Source organism: Drosophila ananassae, chromosome 3R (genome assembly GCF_017639315.1).
Source record: "Drosophila ananassae strain 14024-0371.13 chromosome 3R, ASM1763931v2, whole genome shotgun sequence".
Classification (NCBI taxonomy): Eukaryota; Metazoa; Arthropoda; class Insecta; order Diptera; family Drosophilidae; genus Drosophila; species Drosophila ananassae.
Window position 1 is genome coordinate 300,265 of NC_057930.1, and position 27,092 is coordinate 327,356.

A 27,092-nucleotide genomic window follows, 5' to 3' on the forward strand; every position below is an offset into this window, starting at 1 on the left:
AGTTCCCAGAAAAATCCGTGAAGGAAGGACGCAACGAACCCATCGCCTCAAAATGTGCTCTAGGATGGAGCATCCAAGGAACAGGAAACTCAAGCAAACATGTTTCTCTACATCACTGCGAATGCAACTGGGGCGAACTCGACAAAGCCATCAAGGATAGTTTTAATGTAGACCCTATAGCTCCACGAAAGCTTCAATCGGAAGATGACAAAAAGGCCATACGCATTCTTGAAGACACATGCAAAAAGGTAAATAGCCGCTACCGAGGTTGGTCTTCTTTGGCGAGATGACCGTGCTACGCTGCCAGAAAGCCTTTCAACTGCTTTAAGACGCCTGGAATGCCTGCGGTCAAAAATCAAGAGAGATCCAGAATTTTTCGAGCGAGTTCAAGACCAAATCAACAATCTTGTGTCTAAAGGATATGCAATCGAACTAGAACCTGCAGACATAAATAAGGAAGAACATCAGGTATGGTCCAGATTATTTATTTTAAATTTTATTTAAATGGACCCGATTATCTAAATCCACTCGCAGAGGTTCTTATGGCATTTAGAGTTGGCCGTATCGCCGTGTGCGCCGACATTGCAGAGATGTTCCATCAAATTACCATACAAGAAAGCGATATGCAAGTTCAAAGGTTCTTATGGTTCCATAACGACAAAAAAACCCCAAGGACCTTCGTCATGCGTTCGATGACATTCGGAATTTGCTGCGCACCTTGTATCGCCCCATTATGTACGCGACAAAAACGCAGAGGCATTCAAAGACACAAATCCTCGAGCATACGAGTCCATAACCAAGGCACACTATATGGACGATCTCATCGACACCTACAATAATGATTCCGAGGCGGTATCAGTGGCATCAGCAGTCAAGGATATCATGCGAATGCAGGATTCACAATAAGAAACTGGATCTCAAACTCCGCCGCGGTTATGCATCATTTTGGAGAGCGCCAATTAAACACCCACAATGCAAAGGAACTTGGTGGACCTGAAAAGGTTCTCGGTATGTATTGGGATCCAAAACACGACGTTTTTAAGTATATATTTAGGTTCGCAAGACTTCAAAGAGATGTCCTGAACGGAGACGCTACACCAACCAAGCGAGAAATCCTGCAGGTACTCATGTCCGTCTTTGATCCACTGGGCTTAATCTCTTGCTACACAATCGGCCTAAAGATGCTACTTCAAAAAGTGTGGCGGTCAGGCATAGACTGGGATGAGGAACTTCCCGAAGAGCTACTTGAGTTTTGGATGCAATGGAAAATCGTCCTTCTACAAGCTACTAAGTTGGAATTTCCCCCGTCACTACTCCAGATTGCTACCAGAAGCAGAGCAAATCGATCTACATACCTTCGTAGACGCCAGCGAATACGCTTATGCCGCAGTTTCATATCTTCGTATAAAAAAGGAAAACAATGTCGATACAGCCATAGTAGCCGCAAAATGCAAGGTTGCACCGCTGAAACCCGTCTCCATTCCACGTATGGAACTCCTGGCAGCCGTTATGGGAGTCGGACTAGCAAAAAAAAATCAAAAACACGCGAGGTTTACGAATCGATAACTGCACTTACTGGTCAGATTCTAAGACTGTTCTTCAGTGGCTAAAAATCGACCCACGCAATTTCCAACCCTTCGTCATGCACAGAGTTGGCGAGATCATTGATAATACTACCATTGATCAGTGGCGCTGGGTTCCAACAAAAGAAAACATAGCAGATTTAGCAACAAAAATCGTGAAGGCTCCAGAGGCTTCTCGATGGATTAAAGGGCCCCACTTTCTTATCCAGCCGGAGGGTGAATGGCCAGAACCGGACGTGTCCTTCAATGAAGAAACAATTTACTATTTTTCGGACTGGAAACGCTTATACAGGGCTGTGGCTAATTTCCTCCTATATATCGAGAAGCTACGTGCCGAATGCTGTGGCAAACCTTTGCCTAAACGTCTAAACCCTGACATCGTTCGCTCAGCTAAGACATGGCTATATAAACAGGCGCAGTTTGAATTGTATGCTGCCGAGATCACCTCTTTAAAATCCAGATCATGCATCAATAAAGCCAGCCCGCTTATCGCCCTAAACGTCTATTTGGATGCATCAGGTGTCATACGTGTGCAAGGCAGAATGAACACATTGACCCAGCAGGTGACGCCATCGTACTGCCTACTCTAGGCAGTCAGATAAATCTACTCAGATAACGGCACTAATTTTAAAGCCACAGAAAAGGTAGTGAAGGAGGAACTAAAAAGGATTAACTTCGACAATATAACCATACTCTATGACGCAATTATATGGAAATTCAACCCTCCGGCAGCGCCTCATATGGGAGGAGCGTGGGAAAGGCTTGTTCGATCTGTTAAATCAGTCCTAAAATCGATCTGCCCAACAAATAACTTTAACGACGAAACTTTACGAACTGCCTTAATGGAAGCTGAAACTATCTTAAATTCCAGACCATTAACCTTTGTTTCTCTAGATTCCGAAGACAAAGAGGCTTTAACCCCAAACCATATACTCCTGGGATCACCGAGCGGTTACAAGCCAATGTTAGAAGACAACACTGACCTGAGGCTACGATGGCACCAAACGCAGCTTTTCGCCGATAAATTTTGGAAGCGTTGGATAAGGGAATACACGCCTACACTAAACAGACGATGCAAGTGGTTTACCAAACGCCCACCGTTAGCCATTGGAGACATCGTAGTTGTCGTCGACGATCAACTTCCCAGAAACTCGTGGCCCAAAGGACGCATAACTGACGTAGTGATTGCCAAGGATGGACAAGTACGCAGGGCAACAGTATGGACGCGGAATGGAATTATGATCCGCCCAGTAGCCAAAATAGCAGTCCTGGACGTCGGCTTAAAAGAAAGTGAAGATCCGAAGGACGTTCACGGGGAGGAGAATGTTGCCGACGATATTTAAATTCTGCTTCGATCCCTTCAATATGGTCCTATTAGAAAAAAAAGAAGGGATTTTGGCTTATATGGGTGAACGGCCACGCAACTGATCTACCGTTACATTGCGATACTATCGACCGGAGAAAAAAGACAAAGTTTTTTAAAGTTTTTCTTTTCCAACTTGTAGTTAAATAATAAATAATAAAGTCGAATTACTAAAGAATTTGTCAATACTTATTGGTCGGTCGAGCCAACACATTTGTGCCGCAACACATCGCAAAGAATGAAATGCCTCTTGTTTTGATCTTCCAGCAGTAAAAGTAAAAAGGGAAAGGAGGGGTTCTCAAAAAATTCAGTTAAAGTTTTGGAGTCTGTGGTCCGACTTTCAGAAGGCAGTTGCTGATCAAAAACCATCGACTGTAGATTTCCTTGGGGGTGTTATTAAGAAGTCATGGACTAATATACCCAAAAACGCTACCAGGACTTAGTCGATTCAATGCCAAGACGCTATGCAGCTGTTTTAGCCAACAAAGGATGCGTAATATTAATACACGCATTTTCAATATATCAATATTGTTTACTCATGGATCTCATACGATTTAGTCATTATTATAATTTAAAATATTTAAATTATATAATTTCAAAATACGTGTGCCCTTGCAGATGTTCAAGACGATTTGTTCCGCCAGCTTTTGGCCAGAGAATATTTTCGTCCAAGAACATCAGCCAAGTACGGTGAAAAAAAAAAAACCAAACCTGTGGGTGTCAAACTTCCACATGTTACGGCCACTGACCAACCTTCCACTTCATCTTCCTCAGTTTTAAAAAACTAATGACTTCTCTAACACTTACTTACTTACTTACACTTACTTACGAAGTTTTTCCTAGTAGGAAACTCCACTCCTCAGCGAAGAGGAGGAGGAGTGTTAATCTCTGTAGACTCCAAACTCGCTTCTGAAGAGGTAAAATCACAAGAGTTTGGTGACATTGAATTCCTTTGCATCAAAAAAACTTTGTCCGATCAATACCACCGATCAATACCACATACCACCTTCGTCCGAACCGCCAACATTATTAATTAAATAAGTAACAAATTAAATAAGTTAATTTCGGAATATGATTGGTCTGATTTACTGGCATGCGATTATATAAACGTAGCATTACAAAAATTTTATTTCACAGTAAACTCATTTTTTGACGTTTGTGTGCCGTGGAAATATCCGTCCGCTTCAACGAATCCGCCTTGGTATACAAGGCATCTTAACAACTTAAAGAATAGTATGAATAGACTTTTGACTAAACATAGATTATCTAGCTGTAAAGTTAGTTATTCTAGATACTTAGTAGCCCGATCCAATTTCCCCGTGCATAACGCAGAATGTTATAGGAGTTATATTCGCCGCTGCAGGATTCAGTTTACTCAGGATCCGAAGCAGTTTTATAACTTTGTAAACACTAAGCATAAACATGTATCTTTTCCCCCACTGCTTACGTTTGAGAACTCTTATGCGAACACTGATCAGGCAATGGCCGATCTCTTTGCACAGTTTTTTCAAACTACGTATTCACCTAGCAGCAGCTCAGCCCAGCCTTACACTTATGATATCCAATCAGCCAATTTTATATTTTGCCCATCTTTCGATCAAAATGGTGTGTTATCGGATCTTCTTAAGGTCAAGCCCGTGTATTCGCCAGGCCCTGATGGAGTACCATGCTCTGTTCTGAAGAACTGCGCCGAGGCTCTGTGCTGTATTATTTTATCGAAGGTTCTCCAAGTATGTAGATGCGTTCCCAAAACGTTTGTAAAGATGGCTGAAGTTTTAGTTTAATTCTTTATACATTTTATTCATTTGGATTATGTTCGGAGCAGGTGTTGTTGCCGCTCCGAGCTCATGGGAGTTTCTGCTTTTACAATTTTACTTAGGAGTTAAAGGAGGTCTAAGTCTCGTAGCTGCGCTGCCCAAAGCGGCAGCGGAGAGACGGTTATGTATTCTTAAATATTTATATATGAATATATATTTATGTTATGTTCGCTTAGGCGGAGGTATGTGGACATGCATAAGGTCTTCTCGTGTTACGTATATGCGGACATATGCACTTTTCGACGTACAGCAAAGGCACAGCGGGCGATTCATATTTCGGTGGAGTTAGGTTTATGACCGAGACCTTGGATAACATAAACACTGCGACAAAGTGTTACAGTGTGTACCCTTTAAGTACTCTTGGTACAGTGGGTGGTCGATATATATATATAAGATATTCATTGTGCATATATGTGCATATTACATCTCCCTCCTTTTGAAAAATAACGCAATTTAATGAAGTTATTTTCTAACATAGATTGTAAAAATTTAATAAATGATGTTAACAATAAGATTTTTTTTTTGTGTTATTTTCGGTATGCTTATTTTTTTATTTTTATTTATTTTTTTTTTTTTAATTTATTTATTTATTTATTTATTTTTTTTTTTATTTAGTTGGTCATTTTTCTTTCCTTTTTTTTTTTGTTTTTATGTATGGCCATACGTGATATATTTATGAAATTTTGATTGATTATGAAATAAAAGGTTTTAATCTATCTTTATGTACTATTTGTTTTTTATTTGTGTTGTCTGATATAGTTATATTATCCCTATCTCCTATTTGTTCTACCTTATAAGGGCCTGTATATTTAAAATCTAGCTTATGTCCAGTTTAATTTTTTAATAAGACCTTATCTCCTATTTTCAACTCAAAATCTAAACTAGTTTTGTTGTAAATAATTTTTTGTATTGTTTTATGAGATTCTAGCATTAGTCTGGCTCTCTTAAATGCCTGTTCTAATCTGAATTTTGATTCCTTAGCACAATCTTCTATATTATAAAGGGGTTTTATGTTTTCTATGCTATTAAAATGCTTTGGTAAATTAGAAGTTTTACCAAAATCTAGCTCATATGGACAATAGTCATGTGCCATAGAGGGGGTCGTATTAAAACAATAGACGAAATATTGTAGCCATACATCCCAATCCGTTTTGTCAACTGAGATGTATGAACGAATGTACTCATTGACTGTTCTGTGGCTTCGCTCCACGGTACCTACAGTTTGGTGATGATGTGCAGTCAAAGTTATGTTTTCAATATTTAAATTTTTACATAGACCTTCAATAATTGAATTTTTATACTCCGTTCCCATGTCCGTAATGAACGTCTTCATTGGACCGTACTTTAGAATAAAATCTTCAAATATAGCTTTTGCTACCGTATTTGCACTTTTATTTGGTATTGGTATCGCTACCAGGTATTTGGTACTCGTTTCCATTGTTTGATTTTGGTAGTGGACCAACCGTATCCACAATTACTCTATCGAAAGCTCTTTGTGGAGTTTCAGTTATAGTTAATGGGGTCTTAGTGTGTTTAGTTGTTTTAGACTTTTGGCAGTTAGGACATTTCTTTATGTACTCTTTTATGTCTTTGGACATATTTTTCCAGTAAAAGCTTTTTCTATGGATTGCTTATGCAATTCTATTTTTTCATTTCCTGCGCAGGATTTTTGTCTACTTTGGTTTCTGGTAGTGACTTTCAGAATTTTAATATTTAAATGTATGTTTTTCAAGTCGGTGATTGTTATTCTAGACAGCGCATCGGCTACATAATTATCTGTACCCTTTAGATACTCTACTGTAAAATTATATTCCTCCAATTCAAGTCTCATTCGTGTTAGTTTGGAACTGGGATTTATCATTGAAAATAAATAGGTAAGTGCTCTGTGGTCTGTTTTGACAGTGAAGTGTCTACCATAAATATATGGTCTGAAGTATGTTATTGCCCAATAGCTGCTAATTCTTGTTCTGTAGTGCTCTTGTTGCTTTCACCTTTCGTAAAGGATCTTGATGCGTATGCAACTGGACGCTGTAATCCATTTTTATTTTGAGTTAGTACTGCTCCACAAGCGTATTTGCTAGCATCTGTAATTATTCAAAATTCTTTGCTAAAATGTGGGTATTGCAACAGAGTTGGGTTTGGCTTAATTTGGGTTAATGCTGATTTTAGATGTTCGAAAGCGTTTTGACATTCTGTTCATTCGAATTTTACATTTTTCCTACATAACCTTGTTATGTGACGGGAGTATTCTGCAAAATTCTTTATGAAACGTCTGTAATAATTGCAAAATGCAATGAATCTTCTAGCGCTGTCCACATCATGCGGGACTGGGTAATTCTGAATGACGTCGTATTTTTTGTCGTCAGGCAAGATTCCTTTATTTGTGCATTTATGTCCTAGGAAGGTGACTTCATGCATGAAAACTGATCATTTTTCGGGATGTAACTTTAGGTTGTGTTTTTTACATTTCTCGAAAAAATCAGTTTGGTTCTTGAGCATGTGGTTTTCGGAGCAACCTATGACTATTAAGTCATCCATGTAAAGAAATGCTTGCGAAGGTTCCAATCCAGAGAAAGCTATAGTCATCATTCTCTGAAAGGAGTTTGGCGCTAGACATTTTTAAACCGAATGGTAATCGCGTGAAACGATATGAACCATTGTTCGTTGAAAAGGATGTTATATCTCGTGAATTTTTTTCGAGTTCAATTTGGTGAAAACCGGACATTAAGTCGAGACATGAGAAATACTTTGCTCTACCTAGTTGATCTAAAATGTCATCAATTCTAGGGAGTGGAAATTTATCAGATAAGAGTTTTTTATTAATTTGACGATAATCAATTACTAATCGCCATTTTTTATTTTCTGAATTTGGGAGTGACTCTTTTGGTACTAGTAAAAGTGGGCTATTATAAGGTGATACAGAGGGTTCTACTCTTTTATCATTAATGAGTTTTAGGACTTGTCTTTGAATTTCGTCTTGTTGACTATGAGGATTTCTGTAATTTTTTGTATATACGGGTTCATCATCACTTAATCTCAGTTTTTGTTTATAGAAATTATTTGTAGTGATCGCTTCGGTTTCTAGTCCGAATACATCACTATACTGGGTGCATAATTTTGTAAGTGGATCATTGAATTGAGGGAAGTTTTTTGTAAGTTGGGATAATACAGTTTTTTTTACGGTTTTCTGGGTCTGTTTTTACTACATCGTAGTTTGAAAGTGGTTCATGATGAATATTTTTAATATTAACTACCTGATCTATATTTGTGGTATTTAGTAGTCTTACCTGGACTGTTTCTATGGTATTTGCTATATAGATAACTTTATGAATCTCTTGATTCGGAATTAATACACTATTTTCTTCGGAATTTATCTTAATTTTTCGGATGACTTGTGATCTTGCTGGCTGAATTAGGGAGTTGTTGCCAGAACTGTATGTTATCGGAACATAAATTGGATATTTGAGATTATTTGGTCTAATTACAAGCCAGTCTTCAGAAGGCTTAAAGTCTAATTGACAATTGTACCTTTTGATAAAATATATTCCCAGTATCCCATTGCAAGGAATAGCGAATTGCACATTTACTATATGAAAATCATATGGGATGATGTACTTAGAAGTCTGAATTTCAATAGAAGTTATGCCTTTTGATTTGGTAACCTCTTGGCTTATACCCTGTATGTTTATGATATGATTATCTTGAATGTTTTGTAAATTATCTGAATTTTCCTTTAATATGAATATTTCTGCACCTGTATCTAGTAGAAAAACTAATTATTTTCCTGTTGCTGCGTTTATGAAACTAACGAATGTACTTTGACTGAGATTTATAGTGTGCATTTTGTTGTTTCTTACTGACGTGTATCTAAAGGTGTTTGGGAGTTTTCCGAATTCGTTTGGGCTATCCTTATATTGTTATTTTGGTTATTATTATTATTACCGTTATTATTGTTGTTTCCCCCACGGCTATTTCCGCCGCGGTTGTTTCCACCACGGTTATTTCCGCCGCGGTTGTTGTTCGTGTAATAACTGTTATTCTGATTACCGTTATTTCTGTAGTAGCTAGTGTTTTGATTATAACCGTTATTTTGGTAATATCTGGTATTATTATAATTACCTCGATTATTACCTCTACCGCGATAATTGTTTCTGAAATTATTACCGCGATAATTATTTCCTCGTTGGGTGAATAATATTGAATTGGCATTACCTGTCATATCAGTACTGCATTGTATGTACTTTGTGACGGCTTCATTCATAGTTACGAAAGTGCCTGCTTCCATTATTGTTTTGAGGCGGCCATGCTCACAGTTATTAACCATTGTGGTGATGGCCTCCTTGGTACTGAATTTGTCAGCGTGTTCAGCTTCGTCAATGTATGAAGCTTCTAGGAGTTTCCTTAAGTTGTCTATTTCCGTCGTGAATTTTTCCGCGGTTTTGCCTTTCTGGGTTGTTTTCCTCATTTTGGCTTTAATTATGTCAGAGGTTTCTCCGACTATAGTGTCTTGTAGCTTTCTGATTATTGCTTCTATAGTTCTTTCATTTTGGACTCTGTATAAAGTTGATCCAATTATTTTTGATTTATTTACTTCTACAGCCACTTTCTCGAATGTGCCTTTCGTTAGGTTAACTAACCTCAAAGCTGTTATAAATCTTTGAAGGTGTAACCTTTGCCCGTTAAATTCAGGGATGCATTCGATATTTCTCTAATGTATACTCTTTGGGCAATGCTCTCGTCAGCCATTGTGGTTGATTTTAATTCTACAATGCTGTCGTTAAATTCAGAGTCGGTCAAGTCCTGGTCTGATAATTCAGATTAAATAAGGACTGCTGGAACCGTAAGGTTGTTAATATCGCTTTCTTGTATTTCTTGTTGGTCAATATCTTCGTTTGATTCTGGTTCGTCACCAGCTTCAATTGTTATTGAAGTATTGAGAATAGTAGGTATTGAAATATCAAGCGTGAACCTTTCTTTTACAGATGTTAGATTAGATCTTAGTCTGATCAAAAACTTTGATACTCGAGACCAGTGATCCGGATTTAACTTTTCTCTGTGTTTATATATTAATATTCGAGCTTCATTAAAGCATTTAACTAATATTTCTACGTGTTTACTGACCGTTGTTTTTTGTATCGGTCTATTCTGTGTTAGTAATTCTGCTTTAATGCATGATAGTTCTTTCGATAATTCATTCCACCATTCCATTATATTATGGGTATGGATTATCTTTTAGAAACCATCATAAAACTCGTTCTACCTAAGAGTGGATGCTCGTCTATTCTTGATTTCACTAGCACACCCGGAATTGTTGTTAATACTATTCCTTTTGGGTTGCGGTGCAGTGAAACAATGGTGAAACGTGGCAGTTAAATGTTTCTATACAAAGTATTTCTAACTCATACACACTAACTGGGGTTGTTGATACTAAATGCTTGATTCTTTCATTGCAATATGGGTCCTTTTGTTTTGTCTATGGCTCTTTGTGTACTCATACTGGAATTATTTTCTTTTCAACTTTCTTTATTTTATTTATTTTTATTTTATTTTATTTTCATTGTACGTAAAGATAAGATTATTCAAGAACATTATGAAATCGTTTTTTTTTTTTAATATATCATGGGTGTATCTTAAATATATCAGAATTTGGCATTGAGCGTTGTTATTTTTTTTTTTATTATATATATATAAAATTGTCTTCTTTTTTTTTGTTGTTTTCTTTTTTTATTTTGTCCAGATCGATAGCCTGTCTTTTATTAATCGCTCTTTTAGCTATACATTTATTATGAAAAATGTATGCTTTATACAAAATGAATGCGATCAAAATGAATACAATAATTGATAATAGGATATTTGTCAATTCTGTGTTCATTGTGTTAGACTCAATTTTATTTATTACATTTGCTGTGGAGTCCACTTGTTTTACATCTACTGAACCCATTTTGGGTATTTTCTCAAAAACTGGTATACAATTTTTTGTGTAAATTGTATAATTTAATTTATTATTTATTTGCCATTCAGTTTGGCTCATTTAAAAAAAAATGCCAAATTTGGCTATATATAAATTGTGTTTTTTTTGTGTTCTTATTTTTATTTTTTCCATAAAATTTTTTTTTTATATATTATATATTGGTTGTTTTTTTTTTTGAAGTGAAACTTCTTTAGGCGCGTAATGGATTTTCGGGGACGGAGTAAAACCGAGTCAGGATCGACACGAAAATGCGAGTACCCCCACCACCGCTCACCGTTCACTGTCCCTCTCTCACCATATGCGCTCGTTGAGGTGGGGGAGCCGCTCACGAACGTTGTCTCTCTTCTCTTCTTTCCTCTCTCTCAGACACCAGCGAACTGCGCCACGCCTCAGAATGCTCTCTGGCTAATGGGAAAACAATTATTATGGTGTCGATTTATATCTCACCAGGTAAATCGATTACTGATATCAAAGATTTTATCCACCATGTGCTTCTGCCATATACAAGAGGGTGGTTCGAGGCTATTGAATAAGAATTATCACGAAATTCCTATGATCATTTCGGGAGATTTTAATGTTAATATCGCGAGGGAAGAATCTGTAGAGTTATTGAACTTTTTCAAAAACACACTCAATTTGGATATTGTTAATGATAGGAACACTAGCACGACTAGACACGGGACAACAATCGATGCAGTTTTTGCACGATTAATTAAGGATTTAAGTGCTCACGTATATATCTCGCACTTTAGTTACCATAACCCAATTATCACGACATTAGGAAATGATATTCATGAAATTGACAATGAAAATGGCACATGATTGGTAAATTGTCATTGTAATTTCTTTGTAATTTTTAATTGTAGTATTGTTATTTATGTAATATTGTATACTTGTGAATAAATTGAAAATTTTTGGAACTATACATTAATTGAACGTCATTCATCTATAAGAAAATATTAGAAAAAGCAAATTCATGCTTCGTCGTTGAATTATTTAACCTCTAATTTTCAAACTAACCTAAGAGAGAAAATAGAGATGATGAAATGAAAATAGAGAGAGAGGAATACTAGAAGTTTCACTTCTGTCTTGCGTAGGCTTGACACACCCTTTTTTGTTCTTAGTATTTCTATTTTTTCCAAGAAAAACCTGCCTATTTTTTGTATGGTTTTCAGGCCACACGCTAATCGGGCAACTTTAATGTAGCCCAATTTTACAAAGAATTTTTTTTTATACTATAAAACAATATGCATCGAAGTGCAATACAAAAATATATGCAACGCAGTGCATGGGGGGAAAAAAAAGTTTTGCGCTCTTGGTAGCGCTGTCGGTTCGCTGTTCCGGGCTTAGCTTGGAGCGCTAAACGGGGCCGGTGCTGGCTGCACAGGCTTATCTTCTTTATCTGGTTGTTGGGGCACCGGTGCTGGCACAGGTTTCTTCGCAGAACGGTGATTCCAGGGGTCCTCTGCAGTCATTGGGGCATCTCTTCTTTATCCTTGGTAACTCCTGCTTTGGCGGTGGATTATGTTTTATTTTGTCTTTGGATATGTTTGGTATTGCAGTGTAGCTGGATGTGTGTGGCTGTTGTTTTATTCTTTCTTTGCGTTAACAGATTTTTAATGTGTTCAACTTCGGCGTGTATTTTCACCGAGCTGTTCCATTCTAATTTACTTCCGCTATTTAGTAGCTTCAGTAATTCAGCCTTTCTGGCTTTTAAACGTTGAACCACACCACTTCGTTTTGCACACATCACACTCTACTTACTGCGATATTTTGTTTTCCATTTAAATCATAAGTGGCCGCTGCTGTGTGCGTGTTTTTTTTTTGTTGATGTTTTTTTTTTTTTAGTTGTTGATCCTTTGATGTCTAATGTGTTGGGGATCCTTCGATGTCCTGTGTCCTGTCACGGTCGCCATGTATTATTTTATCGAAGGTTTTCCAAGTATGTAGATGCATTCCCAAACCGTTTGTAAAGATGGCTGAAGTTTTAGTTTAATTCTTTATTCGTTTTATTCATTTGGATTATGTTCGGAGCAGCTGTTGTTGCCGCTCCGAGCTCATGGGGTTTCTGCTTTTACAATATAAGATATTAATTAATGGTGCATATATGTGCATATTACAGTGCAAAGCGCTCGATAAAATCTGTAATCTATCGCTGGAAACTTCGATCTTTCCCCTTATGTGGAAGGAATCCTTCATTATTCCGCTGCATAAAAAACGGAAAAAATCCGATGCTGCAAATTATAGAGGCATCTCTAAATTGTCAGCAATTCCTAAGCTTTTTGAAAAACTTATCACTTCACATTTGCAACACCTATGTAGTTCAATAATAACTCCGTGCCAGCATGGCTTCATGAAGCGACGCTCTACCACTACCAACTTATTGGAGCTAACATCTTTTATCACGGATGGCTTCCGGAATGGCTTACAAACAGACGGCATATACACTGACTTCAGTAAAGCATTTGACTCTGTTAACCATTCGCTTCTTATAAGTAAACTCAGTCTTTTGGGATTCGCAACTGATCTTATCTGGATTTCGAGCTACTTATCTGGGTGAACCCAACGTGTCTTCTTTAAAGATGTTACCTCGAGTTTAGTCCGCGCCACATCTGGGGTGCCCCAAGGAAGCCATCTTGGACCCCTACTTTTTACACTGTTTATTAACGACTTGCCCCTTGCCTTAACTAATTCACTTGTACTTATGTGCGCTGATGACGTTAAGCTATGCCTTCAGTATAAATTCACTAGCGCCCAGTCTAGACTTCAATCCGATTTGGATAAACTTCAAAATTGGTGTTTAGCAAATAACCTAAAGCTTTATGGATCGAAATGTAAACTCATGTCTTTTTACCGATCTAGTCCTCACCAGGCTATGTACTTTCTCTATGGGAACGCCTTAGAACAATTAACTCAGGTTAACGATCTAGGTGTCCTATTAGATTTGAAACTTACATTTACCGACCATGTATCTACCATGGTAAATAAAGCTATGCGTGTGCTTGGTTTTATTAAAAGATGGTCAAAAGAATTTAATGACCCGTACATAACTAAAGCGTTATATGCATCATTGGTCCGTCCGATTCCTCAATATGGAAAACACCAAGATCACATTGAATCTGTACAAAAAAACTTCCTTACTTTTGCGCTTAGGGGACTTAATTGGGATGCAAATCTTTACCTCCCCTCTTATCGTATTAGACTTTTACTAATCAACTTACCATCATTAACAAACCGTAGAACGATGCTGGGTGTCATGTTTCTAAACAATCTTATTTATGGAAATATAGACAGCCAGCATTTACTAACACGCTTAAATCTTAACGTTCCTAGTAGAAGGACTAGAAACTTTCGTCCTCTACTCCTCAGCCATTGTAGTCCGACATATGCCCAACACGATCCGTTCAGGGTTGCTCTACTTGCTCTACCTTGCTCTACTAAAAATCTTAAATCGCTTATATTCACCGCCTTATCTGTGCAACACTCTTCCTCGTGATATCTTTCGCCTACTTTTCGCTTAACTATCTCGGATCTATTCCGATTATACTCGGTCGATTGGACGGGAGGTGGGCTGTACGTATGCAGTGGGAACCGCGCAAAAAAAAGTATAGCACCACCACATCACATTTAGATTTTTATTAAAATAAAATGTTATTGGCGTTGCTATTTTATTTTTAAAATAAAATTTGTTTATGTAGTATAATATTCTTACAAAACAAAAATAGCGTTTTAGTTACCCAAATCTTAGTTACCAGATATCTTAAAAATGCACGCAGAAATGCTAACTTTTTTTTTACTTTAAGCAGTTTTAAATTTGTCTTCAATTTCATTATTTCAATATGAAAAAAACATTCAAATGGGTCGTGGAAAACACTGCAGTAATAAAGAGAGTGATCTCATCAAAAAGTTGATCAAGGATGGAAAATTCTTTCGAGAAGTGGGTCGTCTTGTTGGATGTTCAAATAAGATGATAAGAAACGCCATTACCCATAACAAAAGTAAAGAAACACGCGGTAGAAAGTTCCCTGTCCCCTCTATAGGTCAAAAGGTTGGTTCGCCATAGCAAAAGGGAACCTTTCAAACCTGCTATAGACCTGAAAATGGACCTGAATATTGCTGCAACGGATCAAACAGTGCGCACATATCTTAGACAACATAATCTAAAAGCCTGCCCAAGAAAAATCCCTCTTCTAAGTACCAGACATTATGCTAACTGAATCAAGCTAGAATCAAGTCCCCCAGCAATGGAGAAATATTTTATGGTCTGATGAAAGCAACATGGTCATATATGGTAGTAAAGGATCCCAATCGTATGTTAGACGTCCCAAGAATTCGAAATACAAGCCCCAGTACACCACAAAGACTATAAAGAGGTTGCAGCGTCATGGTATGGGCCTGCTTTTCATACAATGGAGTAGGTCCTGGACACTGGATTAAAACTATTATGGATCAATACGTCTATGTGAATATCTTGCAACCTGTAATGATACCCATCGCAAAGAATGAAATGCCTCTTGTTTATGATCTTCCAGCAGTAAAAGTAAAAAGGGAAAGGAGGGGTTCTCAAAAAATTCAGTTAAAGTTTTGGAGTCTGTGGTCCGACTTTCAGAAGGCAGTTGCTGATCAAAAACCATCGACTGTAGATTTCCTTGGGGGTGTTATTAAGAAGTCATGGACTAATATACCCAAAAACGCTACCAGGACTTAGTCGATTCAATGCCAAGACGCTATGCAGCTGTTTTAGCCAACAAAGGATGCGTAATATTAATACACGCATTTTCAATATATCAATATTGTTTACTCATGGATCTCATACGATTTAGTCATTATTATAATTTAAAATATTTAAATTATATAATTTCAAAATACGTGTGCCCTTGCAGATGTTCAAGACGATTTGTTCCGCCAGCTTTTGGCCAGAGAATATTTTCGTCCAAGAACATCAGCCAAGTACGGTGAAAAAAAAAAAACCAAACCTGTGGGTGTCAAACTTCCACATGTTACGGCCACTGACCAACCTTCCACTTCATCTTCCTCAGTTTTAAAAAACTAATGACTTCTCTAACACTTACTTACTTACTTACACTTACTTACGAAGTTTTTCCTAGTAGGAAACTCCACTCCTCAGCGAAGAGGAGGAGGAGTGTTAATCTCTGTAGACTCCAAACTCGCTTCTGAAGAGGTAAAATCACAAGAGTTTGGTGACATTGAATTCCTTTGCATCAAAAAAACTTTGTCCGATCAATACCACCGATCAATACCACATACCACCTTCGTCCGAACCGCCAACATTATTAATTAAATAAGTAACAAATTAAATAAGTTAATTTCGGAATATGATTGGTCTGATTTACTGGCATGCGATTATATAAACGTAGCATTACAAAAATTTTATTTCACAGTAAACTCATTTTTTGACGTTTGTGTGCCGTGGAAATATCCGTCCGCTTCAACGAATCCGCCTTGGTATACAAGGCATCTTAACAACTTAAAGAATAGTATGAATAGACTTTTGACTAAACATAGATTATCTAGCTGTAAAGTTAGTTATTCTAGATACTTAGTAGCCCGATCCAATTTCCCCGTGCATAACGCAGAATGTTATAGGAGTTATATTCGCCGCTGCAGGATTCAGTTTACTCAGGATCCGAAGCAGTTTTATAACTTTGTAAACACTAAGCATAAACATGTATCTTTTCCCCCACTGCTTACGTTTGAGAACTCTTATGCGAACACTGATCAGGCAATGGCCGATCTCTTTGCACAGTTTTTTCAAACTACGTATTCACCTAGCATTTCGCCCATCTTTATATCAAATTGGTGTGTTATCGGATCTTCTTAAGGTCAAGCCCGTGTATTCGCTAGGCCATGCTGTGTAGTAGTACCATGCTGTGTTCTGAAGAAGTGCGCCGAGGCTCTGTGCAAACCGATCGTTAAACTCTTTAATCTATCGCTGGAAACTTCGATCTTTCCCCTTATGTGGAAGGAACCCTTCATTATTCCGCTGCATAAAAAAGGGAAAAAATTCGACGCTGCGAATTATAGAGGCATCTCTAAAATGTCAGCAATTCCAAAGCTTTTTGAAAAACTTATCACTTCACATTTGCAACACCTATGTAGTTCAATAATAACTCCGTGCCAGCATGGCTTCATGAAGCGCCGCTCTACCACTACCAACTTATTGGAGCTAACATCTTTTATCACGGATGGCTTCCGGAATGGCTTACAAACAGACGGCATATACACTGACTTCAGTAAAGCATTTGACTCTGTTAACCATTCGCTTCTTATAAGTAAACTCAGTCTTTTGGGATTCCCAACTGATCTTCTTATCTGGATTTCAAGTTACTTATCTAGGAGAACCCAACGTGTTTTCTTTAAAGATGTTACCTCGAGTTTAGTCCGCGCCACATCTGGGGTGCCCCAAGGAAGCCATCTTGGACCCCTACTTTTTACACTGTTTATTAACGACTTGCCCCTTGCCTTAACTAATTCACTTGTACTTATGTGCGCTGATGACGTTAAGCTATGCCTTCAGTATAAATTCACTAGCGCCCAGTCTAGACTTCAATCCGATTTGGATAAACTTCAAAATTGGTGTTTAGCAAATAACCTAAAGCTTAATGGATCGAAATGTAAACTCATGTCTTTTTACCGATCTAGTCCTCACCAGGCTATGTACTTTCTCTTTGGGAACGCCTTAGAACAATTAACTCAGGTTAACGATCTAGGTGTCCTATTAGATTTGAAACTTAAATTTACCGACCATATATCTACCATGGTAAATAAAGCTATGCGTGTGCTTGGTTTTAATAAAAGATGGTCAAAAGAATTTAATGACCCGTACATAACTAAAGCGTTATATGCATCATTGGTCCGTCCGATTCCTCAATATGGAAAACACCAAGATCACATTGAATCTGTACAAAAAAACTTCCTTACTTTTGCGCTTAGGGGACTTAATTGGGATGCAAATCTTTACCTCCCCTCTTATCGTATTAGACTTTTACTAATCAACTTACCATCATTAACAAACCGTAGAACGATGCTGGGTGTCATGTTTCTATACAATCTTATTTATGGAAATATAAACCAGCATACGCTTAAATTTTAACGTTCCTAGTAGAAAGACTAGAAACATTCGTCCTCTACTCCTCAGCCATTGTAGTTCGACATACGCCCAACACGATCCGTTCAGGGTATTATGTTCGGACTACAATGGTCTCTACCACATCTTGTCACCTTGCTCTACTAACAATCTTAAATCGCTTATATTAACCGCCTTATCTGTTCCTCGTGATATCTTTCTCCTACTTTTCGATTAACTATCTCGGATCCATTCCCGCGATTCGAGCCGTACGTCACGCGGCAGCATCCATCGGTCGGTTGGACGGGAGGTGGGCTGTACGTATGCAGTGGGAACCGCGAAAAAATCCATTTTTGAAATTTGGTGCTATTATTTTTTTTGTTGAATTTTATAGAAATGAATAAATTTTATTAAATAACTTAAGGGTTTTTTTTTTATTTTCTAATAAATTTCTACAGAATCTCGAGAATAAAAAAATTCAATTTTCACTTATTTTTATACCCTTGCAGAGGGTATTATAATTTTGGTCAAAAGTGTGCAACGCAGTGAAGGAGACATCTCCGACCCTATAAAGTATATATATTCTTGATCAGGATCACCTCCTGAGTTGATATGAGCATGTCCGTCTGTCCGTCTGTCCGTCTGTCTGTCTGTCCGTTTCTACGCAAACTAGTCTCTCAGTTTTGGAGCTATCGAGTTGAAACTTTGCACACACCCTTCTTTCCTTTGCAGGTAGTATATAAGTCGGAACGGCCGGGGTCGGTCGACTATATCCTATAGCTGCCATATAACTGATTGATCGGAAATGCCATAACTTTGGTGTTTTTTAAGTTAGAGGGTTGGGACTTTCCACACATGTTATATTTGACCAAAATATATTATGTACAAAATTTCATTAGCATCGGCCGACTATATCCTATAGCTGTCATAGAACGATCGGAATTGGCATAACTTTGGTGTTTTTTAAGTTACAAAGATGGGACTTGGTACAGATTACTCTTTGGGCAAAATAATTCAATATGCCAAATTTCATAAGAATCGGCCGACTATATACGATCCGCTATATATTTAATAATATAAGATGCGTGGCGCCACCTAGCGGACTGCGACTGAACTGCAAGGGTATATCAACTTCGGCTCCGCCCGAAGTTAGCTTTCCTTTCTTGGAAAAATTAGGATAAAGGAAAAATTATTCAGTTTCTAGTAATAGGTCTGTACTAAAAGAAAATATTTGGACTTTTCATTTCGGATGATTCTATCAGGAATTGTGCAGTCAACGCAAGAGCACCTTCTTTGCTAAATATCCCCAGAAATGACGCCTCAATGGCTGATTTTGTAATATTTCTTTCTGAAAACTTCGGAAATTGTTCTTCAAATATGTCTATTTAAGGGGTTAGGTGGGTCTGGGAGGCCAAAAAAGGGTCAATTTTCAAAACATTTTTTTTTATCTAAAGAATGAAATATTTTCTTGGAACTTTTAGGTTTCTTAAATATACATATTTAAAGAAGAATTTCTGAAATTTTGAGAAAAAAATATTTTAAAGTTAGCCATTGAGACGTCATTTCCCATGACTTCTGGCAAAAAAGGTGCTTTCGCGTTGACAGCACAATTCCTGACAGAATCATCTGAAATGAAAAAACTAAATATTTTCCTTTAGTACAGACCTAAGTATCTGAACGAAGGAAAAATAAAACAAGTGAAAATAGGATTTTTGGGACACCTTTTTGCAAAAAAATTAAAACTTTGCTGAAAATATTAAACATTTTTTTTTTTTAAATAGTTATTGTAAAAAAAGTTAAAGTTCTTGATAATTGTATGTGCAAAATTTTATCAAGATCGGTTGATCGGTTCCGAGAAATCTTGACAATCGACTTCGAAAACACAGTTTTGAGAAAAACGCGCTTAAAGTTTGCGCTCTGCCTATACCTGACCTCGAGCGTCCACCTTTTCAGGGCTGTATCTCCGAAAGTTTTATTCGAATCGACTTCAAATATTTGGGAGAATATTCTTATGATTCTGTAGAATTTTATAAAATAATAAAAAAAACGATATGTTTTTTGCCGCCAAACCCACCTAACCCCTTAAGAAACTTTAAAGGAGTAATAAAAAAAAATTTTGAAAAGCCTTTTTTTTGGACGAGTAAAACCACCTAACCCCTTTAAGGGGCAGGATCGTTTGAGATTTTCAGAAATGTTTTATATAATAGAACATTATCTCAGGAATATCCTGTGAACGTTTCATGTCGATCGGACTAAAACTTGCTGAGATACCGATTTTTTAGTTTCTTTCTATCCATATACTTTCAATTGCTTTTAAAACTTTAGACGCGTTTTTCTCAAAACAACTTTTTCAAGTCGGTGCGTAACGTAACTTAAAAAGTAATGCTCGGATCTAAATAAAATTTTTCACACATCTTTAATACAATAAATACTTGCGGATGAACGAACGCTTTTTTTTTGTTAAATTTTTTTTTTACCATTTTAACGGGCAATAATGGGCTAATTTTTATGAAAAAATGGTACCTCCGACTTTACAACCGCCAAAAATTCAAAATTGCATATTTTGATACCCTTGCAGAGGGTATTATAATTTTGGTCAAAAGTGTGCAACGCAGTGAAGGAAACATCTCCGACCCTATAAAGTATATATATTCTAGATCAGGATCACCTCCTGAGTCGATATGAGCATGTCCGTCTGTCCGTCTGTCTGTCTGTCTGTCTGTCTATCGGTTTCTACGCAAACTAGTCTCTCAGTTTTGGAGCTATCGAGTTGAAACTTTGCATACATCTTTTTTTTCCTTGCAGGTAGTATATAAGTCGGAACGGCCGGGATCGGCCGACTATATCCTATAGCTGCCATATAACTGATTGATCGGAAATGCCATAACTTTGGTGTTTTTTAAGTTAGAGGGTTGGGACACACATGTCATGTTTGACCAAAATATCTTGTGTACAAAATTTCATAAGGATCGGCCGACTATATACGATCCGCTATATATCTAATAATATGAGATGCGTGGCGCCACCTAGCGGACTGTGTCTGAACTGCAAGGGTATATCAACTTCGGATCCGCCCGAAGTTAGCTTTCCTTTCTTGTTTAAAATGGTTTCGTTCATCCGCACAAGAAACTAATATTTTAAGTGAATCAATTAAATTTTTTATTTTCGATAACACTGTAAGGCCAGACTTTACGCACCGCAAGATAATAATTTTTTGAAGCGACTCGGGATAAATAATAATTATTTCTTAACAAAAAAATTCCTAGATACTCTCCAAATATAGCCATGTATCGTGTAAAAAAAATTGAATAATTATGTTCACTTAAAAATAAAAAAAAATCGCAAAAATGTTTTTTTTTTGTCTTGGAAACCATCCTGCCCCCTTAAGAACATTTAAAAAAAGTTTTTTTTCATTTGTAGGGTTTTAGGGTCTTCAATTTTGAAAAACGTTTTCTTAAAGTTAACAATATGATTATGGTGACTATTGAAAAATTGTATCTGGTGGTGGTTCTATTTGTACAGTGGGCAGCTGTATACGCATATTAATAGAAAATTGACAAAACATCATTCGTTAGTGCATTCCAATTTTAGTGGAAGCTTAAAAATATTGGAGATACGTATGGAGTGCATTCACAATAATTTTTAATCTTCTGTATTTTTATATTTCATAATCTTATTGAATGTTAAACGGCTTTTATTTCAGGACATCCAGTCATATTTTTTGCTTATTAAAAAATGGACACCTTTTCTTTGGCATTTAGGTGGTTCTTACACTAATAAAAGTTTATTTTTGGGTCTTGAAAAATTGGACAAGAAACTTTAATGTTTCCTTTGGCTTATTATATTCTTGAACTCCTCAATGAAATAACAAATTTTCTTCAGCAAAATGTAGAATATTTTGTGCCAATATGGATTTGTCCTTGTTACATTTCATTATATGGGCTTTTTTATGTCAAATGTCACAAAAATTATACGAAATTCGCAAAAACGACATTTTAAGTTATATAGTTACATTTCTTATTTTAATTATCTCAAATGCAACACTTAAGTTTTAAGGGCAAACAAATATTATTGTGTAAATAGAATGTTCTTTACTTTATACATAACATTGAACAATTTTATTTTTGCAGGACACTGGCGTCTCCGTACGGAAACGAGTAATAAAAATTTTACGTGATATTTGTATTGAATATCCGGACTTTTCGAAAATACCAGAAATTTGCGTTAAAATGATACGTCGCGTTAATGACGAAGAAGGTATTCAAAAACTTGTTACTGATGTTTTTATGAAAATGTGGTTTTCACCGTGTTTAAAAAATGATAAGGTCAGTTCTATTAAATGCCAAAATATATTTTAATATTACAAATAATTTATTCAAATTTAGCATGGTATCCAAAGGAAGATAAATCAAATCATTGATGTAGTGAATACATCTCATGATACAGGATCAACTTGGTTAGAAGGCCTTCTTTTGAGTGTGAGTTTATCTAAAACATATTATTTTTATGCCCTTGCATTATAATTTTTTCAAAAAGCAGTGACAAAAATCGCAAGGAGACAACTCCGATTCAATAATGTATACATCTTTTTAAAGTTAAAAAGACTCTCTATGGATTTTATATCGGAAGAACTTATCCGATCTATTAAATTTTACAAAGATCGGACGACTATATACGGTGTAATCGGAAATCAAACAACTTTGCTATTTTTGAAGATAGAAGTAGGGACTTTTTTCAAAATTTTATTTTAAAGAAATTTTATTTTTTATGAAATATTCATAAAGGTTAGCCAATTAAAAATTTAATAATAAAAATTGCTACTTAACTACTTAATAGTATATAAACTACGACCGAATTTAGGTTTCTTATTTCCTTTATCAAAGGCCTAAACTTGGAGTGGGTTGAATATTAAAATTTTTCTAAGGCGACTTCATTCAAAGTATTTGAAATTGAGCTCTTTATTTCTGAATTATTTTTCGCATCCATATGTCCAGGTCCGGGCCTTGGAGTGGCCAGAGATAAAAGCGACATAATTGTCGACTGAGTAGGCTTCAGTTTATTCGCCACAAGCACTTCACTAAAAGTGAATTTCTTAAGCTTTGAAGACTCATTTAGTAGTTGAAGGCTTCTAAACTGTGTAACGAGATCACAGAGTTGGTCGTTGATTTTACGAAAACCCCTAATCAACTCTTTAAATCCACTTTTAGTCTGTTTTATGAGAGGATTACAGAGGGTATTACAATTTCGGTCATAAAATTTTGTGTTTTTTAAGTTAGAGGGTTGGAACATTCCACACATATTTTTTTGGCCAAGATATCTTCACAAGGATCGGCCGACTATATCCTATAGCTGCCATGTAACTGAACGGGCAGTTTCCAACGATTTTATTAGAAAATTGATTTAATGATGAAATTCACATAAGGATCGGCCAACTGTATACGATCCGGTTTATTACTTACAGCCTAGTCCCACTGAGTCCATCCGTAGAATAGGAAATAGGGATGCCTACTGGTAATTTTTTCGCGAGGAGAGGGTTGGTATTAACCGTTTGTCCGCGGTGCAATTATCTGGGTCCCTGTATCCGGGAACCCTTATTAGATGAATGTCATGTGCTGAACTAGCTCGTTCCGAAATCTGCGACCGTCACTTTCTTTCCTAGAGTTGGGTAGGGGGTTGTCCATTTATTACGTAATCACGACCTCCTCGCCATGTAATCATTCCAGAAACATCCCTATCAAGCCAATATCCTCGTCAAGCTATTCGAGAGCTTTGTATCCTTGAATTGAATAACTAGACATTATCCCTTACCTCGTCTAGCCACACGGCAAAGGGGTTTTTTTTCTTTGCAATACAAGTTTCCACTTACATTTTTTTGATTTTTTAGCATCCCATTTTGTGTCTTTAAATATTTTATAGCATGGAAACTAACCTTCTCATACCTGGAAGTGGCCCTCATCAGTGCCACTGTCAGTAGTAAAGATAACTACAGGCTTGACTTATAATTTGTCGGTATTTTCTATAGATTGAAAGATTGAACTCTAGTGTAGGTAGGTCTCTGAGGTAGATGACGAGTGCTTTCCACTTCTTAAGCTAATAAACGTGTGGCCGAAATAACCAACAATTTTCGGGTCTATCACTTTCGCAGGGCTTATAATTACCCCAGCATAAACTGCATGAGATCAGCTTATGCCTTAATGCAACCACCCAATTGTTATCTGGCAGCTTGATCTTTTATTCAAGATGCATGAGCACAGGTTTTTTCGTTTTTGCAGCAGTCAATCTTATTGGCACCCTGGCCTTGGTGGTAATTAATTTGAGCTCGACTAAGCTTGTGTAAATTGTTACTTTCACTTTAGAATTTATAATTCATTTTGAATTGCTCGTTTTTACAAACTCATGTTGCATTTCGCTAGAAATTGTTGAGGTATTTGCTTGAGCTAGAGCTGATGCTAATCAACATGATGATTATTTACATTTTAGATCTCTTTCTATCTAAAAGAATTACTTTGTTCCCTTAATTAATATAAAAGTCTTTTCCATTTTTACCATAGAATACATATTCTTTAGAATCAAATTCGGATTCAGAAATGTCTTTTTTAGCAGTAGACGTACTCTGTAAATATTAAAAAAAATACATTTATTGTACACTAGCAAAATGCATAGAATTGTATTTGAGTCTCATAAATTAAAAATATAAATAATGTAATATTTTACACCATCGTTAAAATAATTTATTCAGGAAAATGCCTTTTATTTACCTGTTGGGTTAGCGGCACAACCAAAATCAATTAAAACTATAATAATTTCTTTGGCAGCAGCTACCAAGTTATGTTCCCTTAATTAATATAAAAATCTTTTTCATTTTTACCATAGATATTCTTTAGAATCAAATTCTGATCAGAAATGTCTTTTTTAGCACTAGACGTACTCTGTAAATATTAAAAAAATACATGTATTGTACACTAGCAAAATGCATAGAATTGGATTTGAGTCTCATAAATCAAAAATATAAATAACGTAATATTTTACACCATCGTTAAAAATAGTTTATTTTGGAAAATGCCTTTTTTTTTACCTGTTGGGTTAGCGGCCACAACCAAAATCACTTAAGGGGGCAGGATGGTTTCAGAGGCGAAAAATAGACAAATTTTTGCGATTTTTTTTTTTTATGTCTGAGTAATATGTCAATTCAATTTTTTTACACAATTTATGGCTATATTGGAGAGTATCTAGGAATTTTTATTTTTAAGAAATAATTATAATTTATCCCGTGACGGGCAGTCGGCCGGAGTCGCTTCCAAAAATTGGTCTCTTGCGGTGCGTGTTATCGGAAATAAAAAAAATTGAATTGATTTACTTAAAATATTAGTTTCTTGTGCGGATGAACGAAAACCATTTTGAAAAAATATGCGATTTTGAATTTTGGTGCAGTTGTAAAGTCGGAGGTACCATTTTTACATGAAAATCCGCCCATTATTGCCCGTAAAAAATGGTAAAAAAAAAAATTTTTAAAAAAAAGCGATCGTTCATCCGCAAGTATTTATTGTATTAAAGATGTGTGAAAATTTTATTTAGATCCGAGCATTACTTTTTGAGTTACGTTACGCACCGACTTAAAAAAAGTTGTTTTGAGAAAAACGCGTCTAAAGTTTTAAAAGCAATTGAAAGTATATGGAGAGAAAGAAACTAGAAAATCGGTTATCTCAGCAAGTTTTAGTCCGATCGGCATGAAACTTTTCACAGGATATTCCTAAGATAATATTCTATTATAAAAAAATTTCTGAAAAAAAAAATTTTTTGAAGTCTCAAAACCATCCTGCCCCCTTAAAACTATAATAATTTCTTTGCAGCAGCGCCTAGTTATCAGCTTCTACTCTCAGCTAAATTGTTTTCATTTCCTGGATGTTACTTCTGTAACTTCTTCATGTCTTTTCAAAATTGTTTCTTTTAGCTCAGCGTATGTTAGAATATTTATTAATTGCGTTTTTCTGCACATAAATATTCTTTAATTACCTTTTAAACAAACTTTTCTGTCATTTCCGTATACGTGATTCAATATTAATTTTATGAAAGCAATGTTCCCTGCATGTTCATTTAATTTGTCTTGAAAAATAATTTTAATGGTCTTTCTGTGTTTGGAAAGTAATTTTGATTATCTTCTTCTGCACTATGCATGACCTGGCTGTGAAAACTGCACCTATGTTGATGGAACCTATGTTGTTCTAGACTTTGGTCCCAGTGGAGCCTAAAGGAGCAGTTGAAATTTTGCGTGGCGGAAAAAAATGGAAATTGTCGGCCTGTTTTTATTTTGGTTTAGATTTTTTTCACGCTCAGAAAATGATGAATATGGTTAATTCTCTATGTCGAACGCGACATTCGTACGCATTGCAACCGGAAAAAACAATGTGCAAGAATGTTTTTATTTTTACAAAAGTGAACTCTAATAGGTCTTGATAAAGTTGTATAATTGGAGCTATATAATATTTAGAAGGCTTTTTGTTTTTGAATATTCAAAAAAAACTATGAACCATTTTCAAAAACCATTTTCAAAAACCATTTCAAACGCTGATTTAAGCTAAACCTAATGGAGAATTTGTCTGCAATCAATTTCAAAATTTAAGTTGTTTTTGTTCTTTTAAAATATTAAAACGTGAATTTGGAGATTCTAAGTTTTTTACGAATTAAGTTAGAGCTAAAAAAAATAAACGTAGTTTTCCAACTTAACAAACAAGGAGGAAAATAATATAATTATATGTAATATAATAATATAATATTTTGTATACCCTTGCAGAGGGTATTATAATTTTGGTCAAAAGTGTGCAACGCAGTGAAGGAGACATCTCCGAACGCCTATAAAGTATATATATCTTGATCAGGATCACCTCCTGAGTCGATATGAGCATGTCCGTCTGTCGTCTGTCCGTTTCTACGCAAACTAGTCTCTCAGTTTTAAAGCTATCGAGTTGAAACTTTGCACACACCCTTCTTTCCTTTGCAGGCAGTATATAAGTCGGAACGGCCGGGAATCGGTCGACTATATCCTATAGCTGCCATATAACTGATTGATCGGAAATGCCATAACTTTGGGTGGTTTTTTAAGTTAGAGGGTTGGGACTTTCCACACATGTTATATTTGACCAAAATATCTTGTGTGCAAAATTTCATAAGGATCGGCCGACTATATCCTATAGCTGTCATAGAACGATCGAAATTGCATAACTTTGGTGTTTTTTAAGTTAGAAAGATGGGATTTGGTACAGATTACTCTTCT

At 36.2% G+C, this 27,092-nt stretch overlaps 1 protein-coding gene across 1 annotated transcript in view; it reads left to right on the plus strand.

Moving 5' to 3' along the window:
- LOC26513764 (nipped-B protein) overlaps positions 1-27,092 on the plus strand; it is a 70,044-nt gene that overhangs the window by 28,867 nt on the left and 14,085 nt on the right. Inside the window, 2 exon segments of the mRNA XM_044716554.1 lie at positions 21,952-22,146; positions 22,207-22,299. Of these exon segments, the coding sequence (XP_044572489.1) occupies positions 21,952-22,146; positions 22,207-22,299 (288 nt within the window).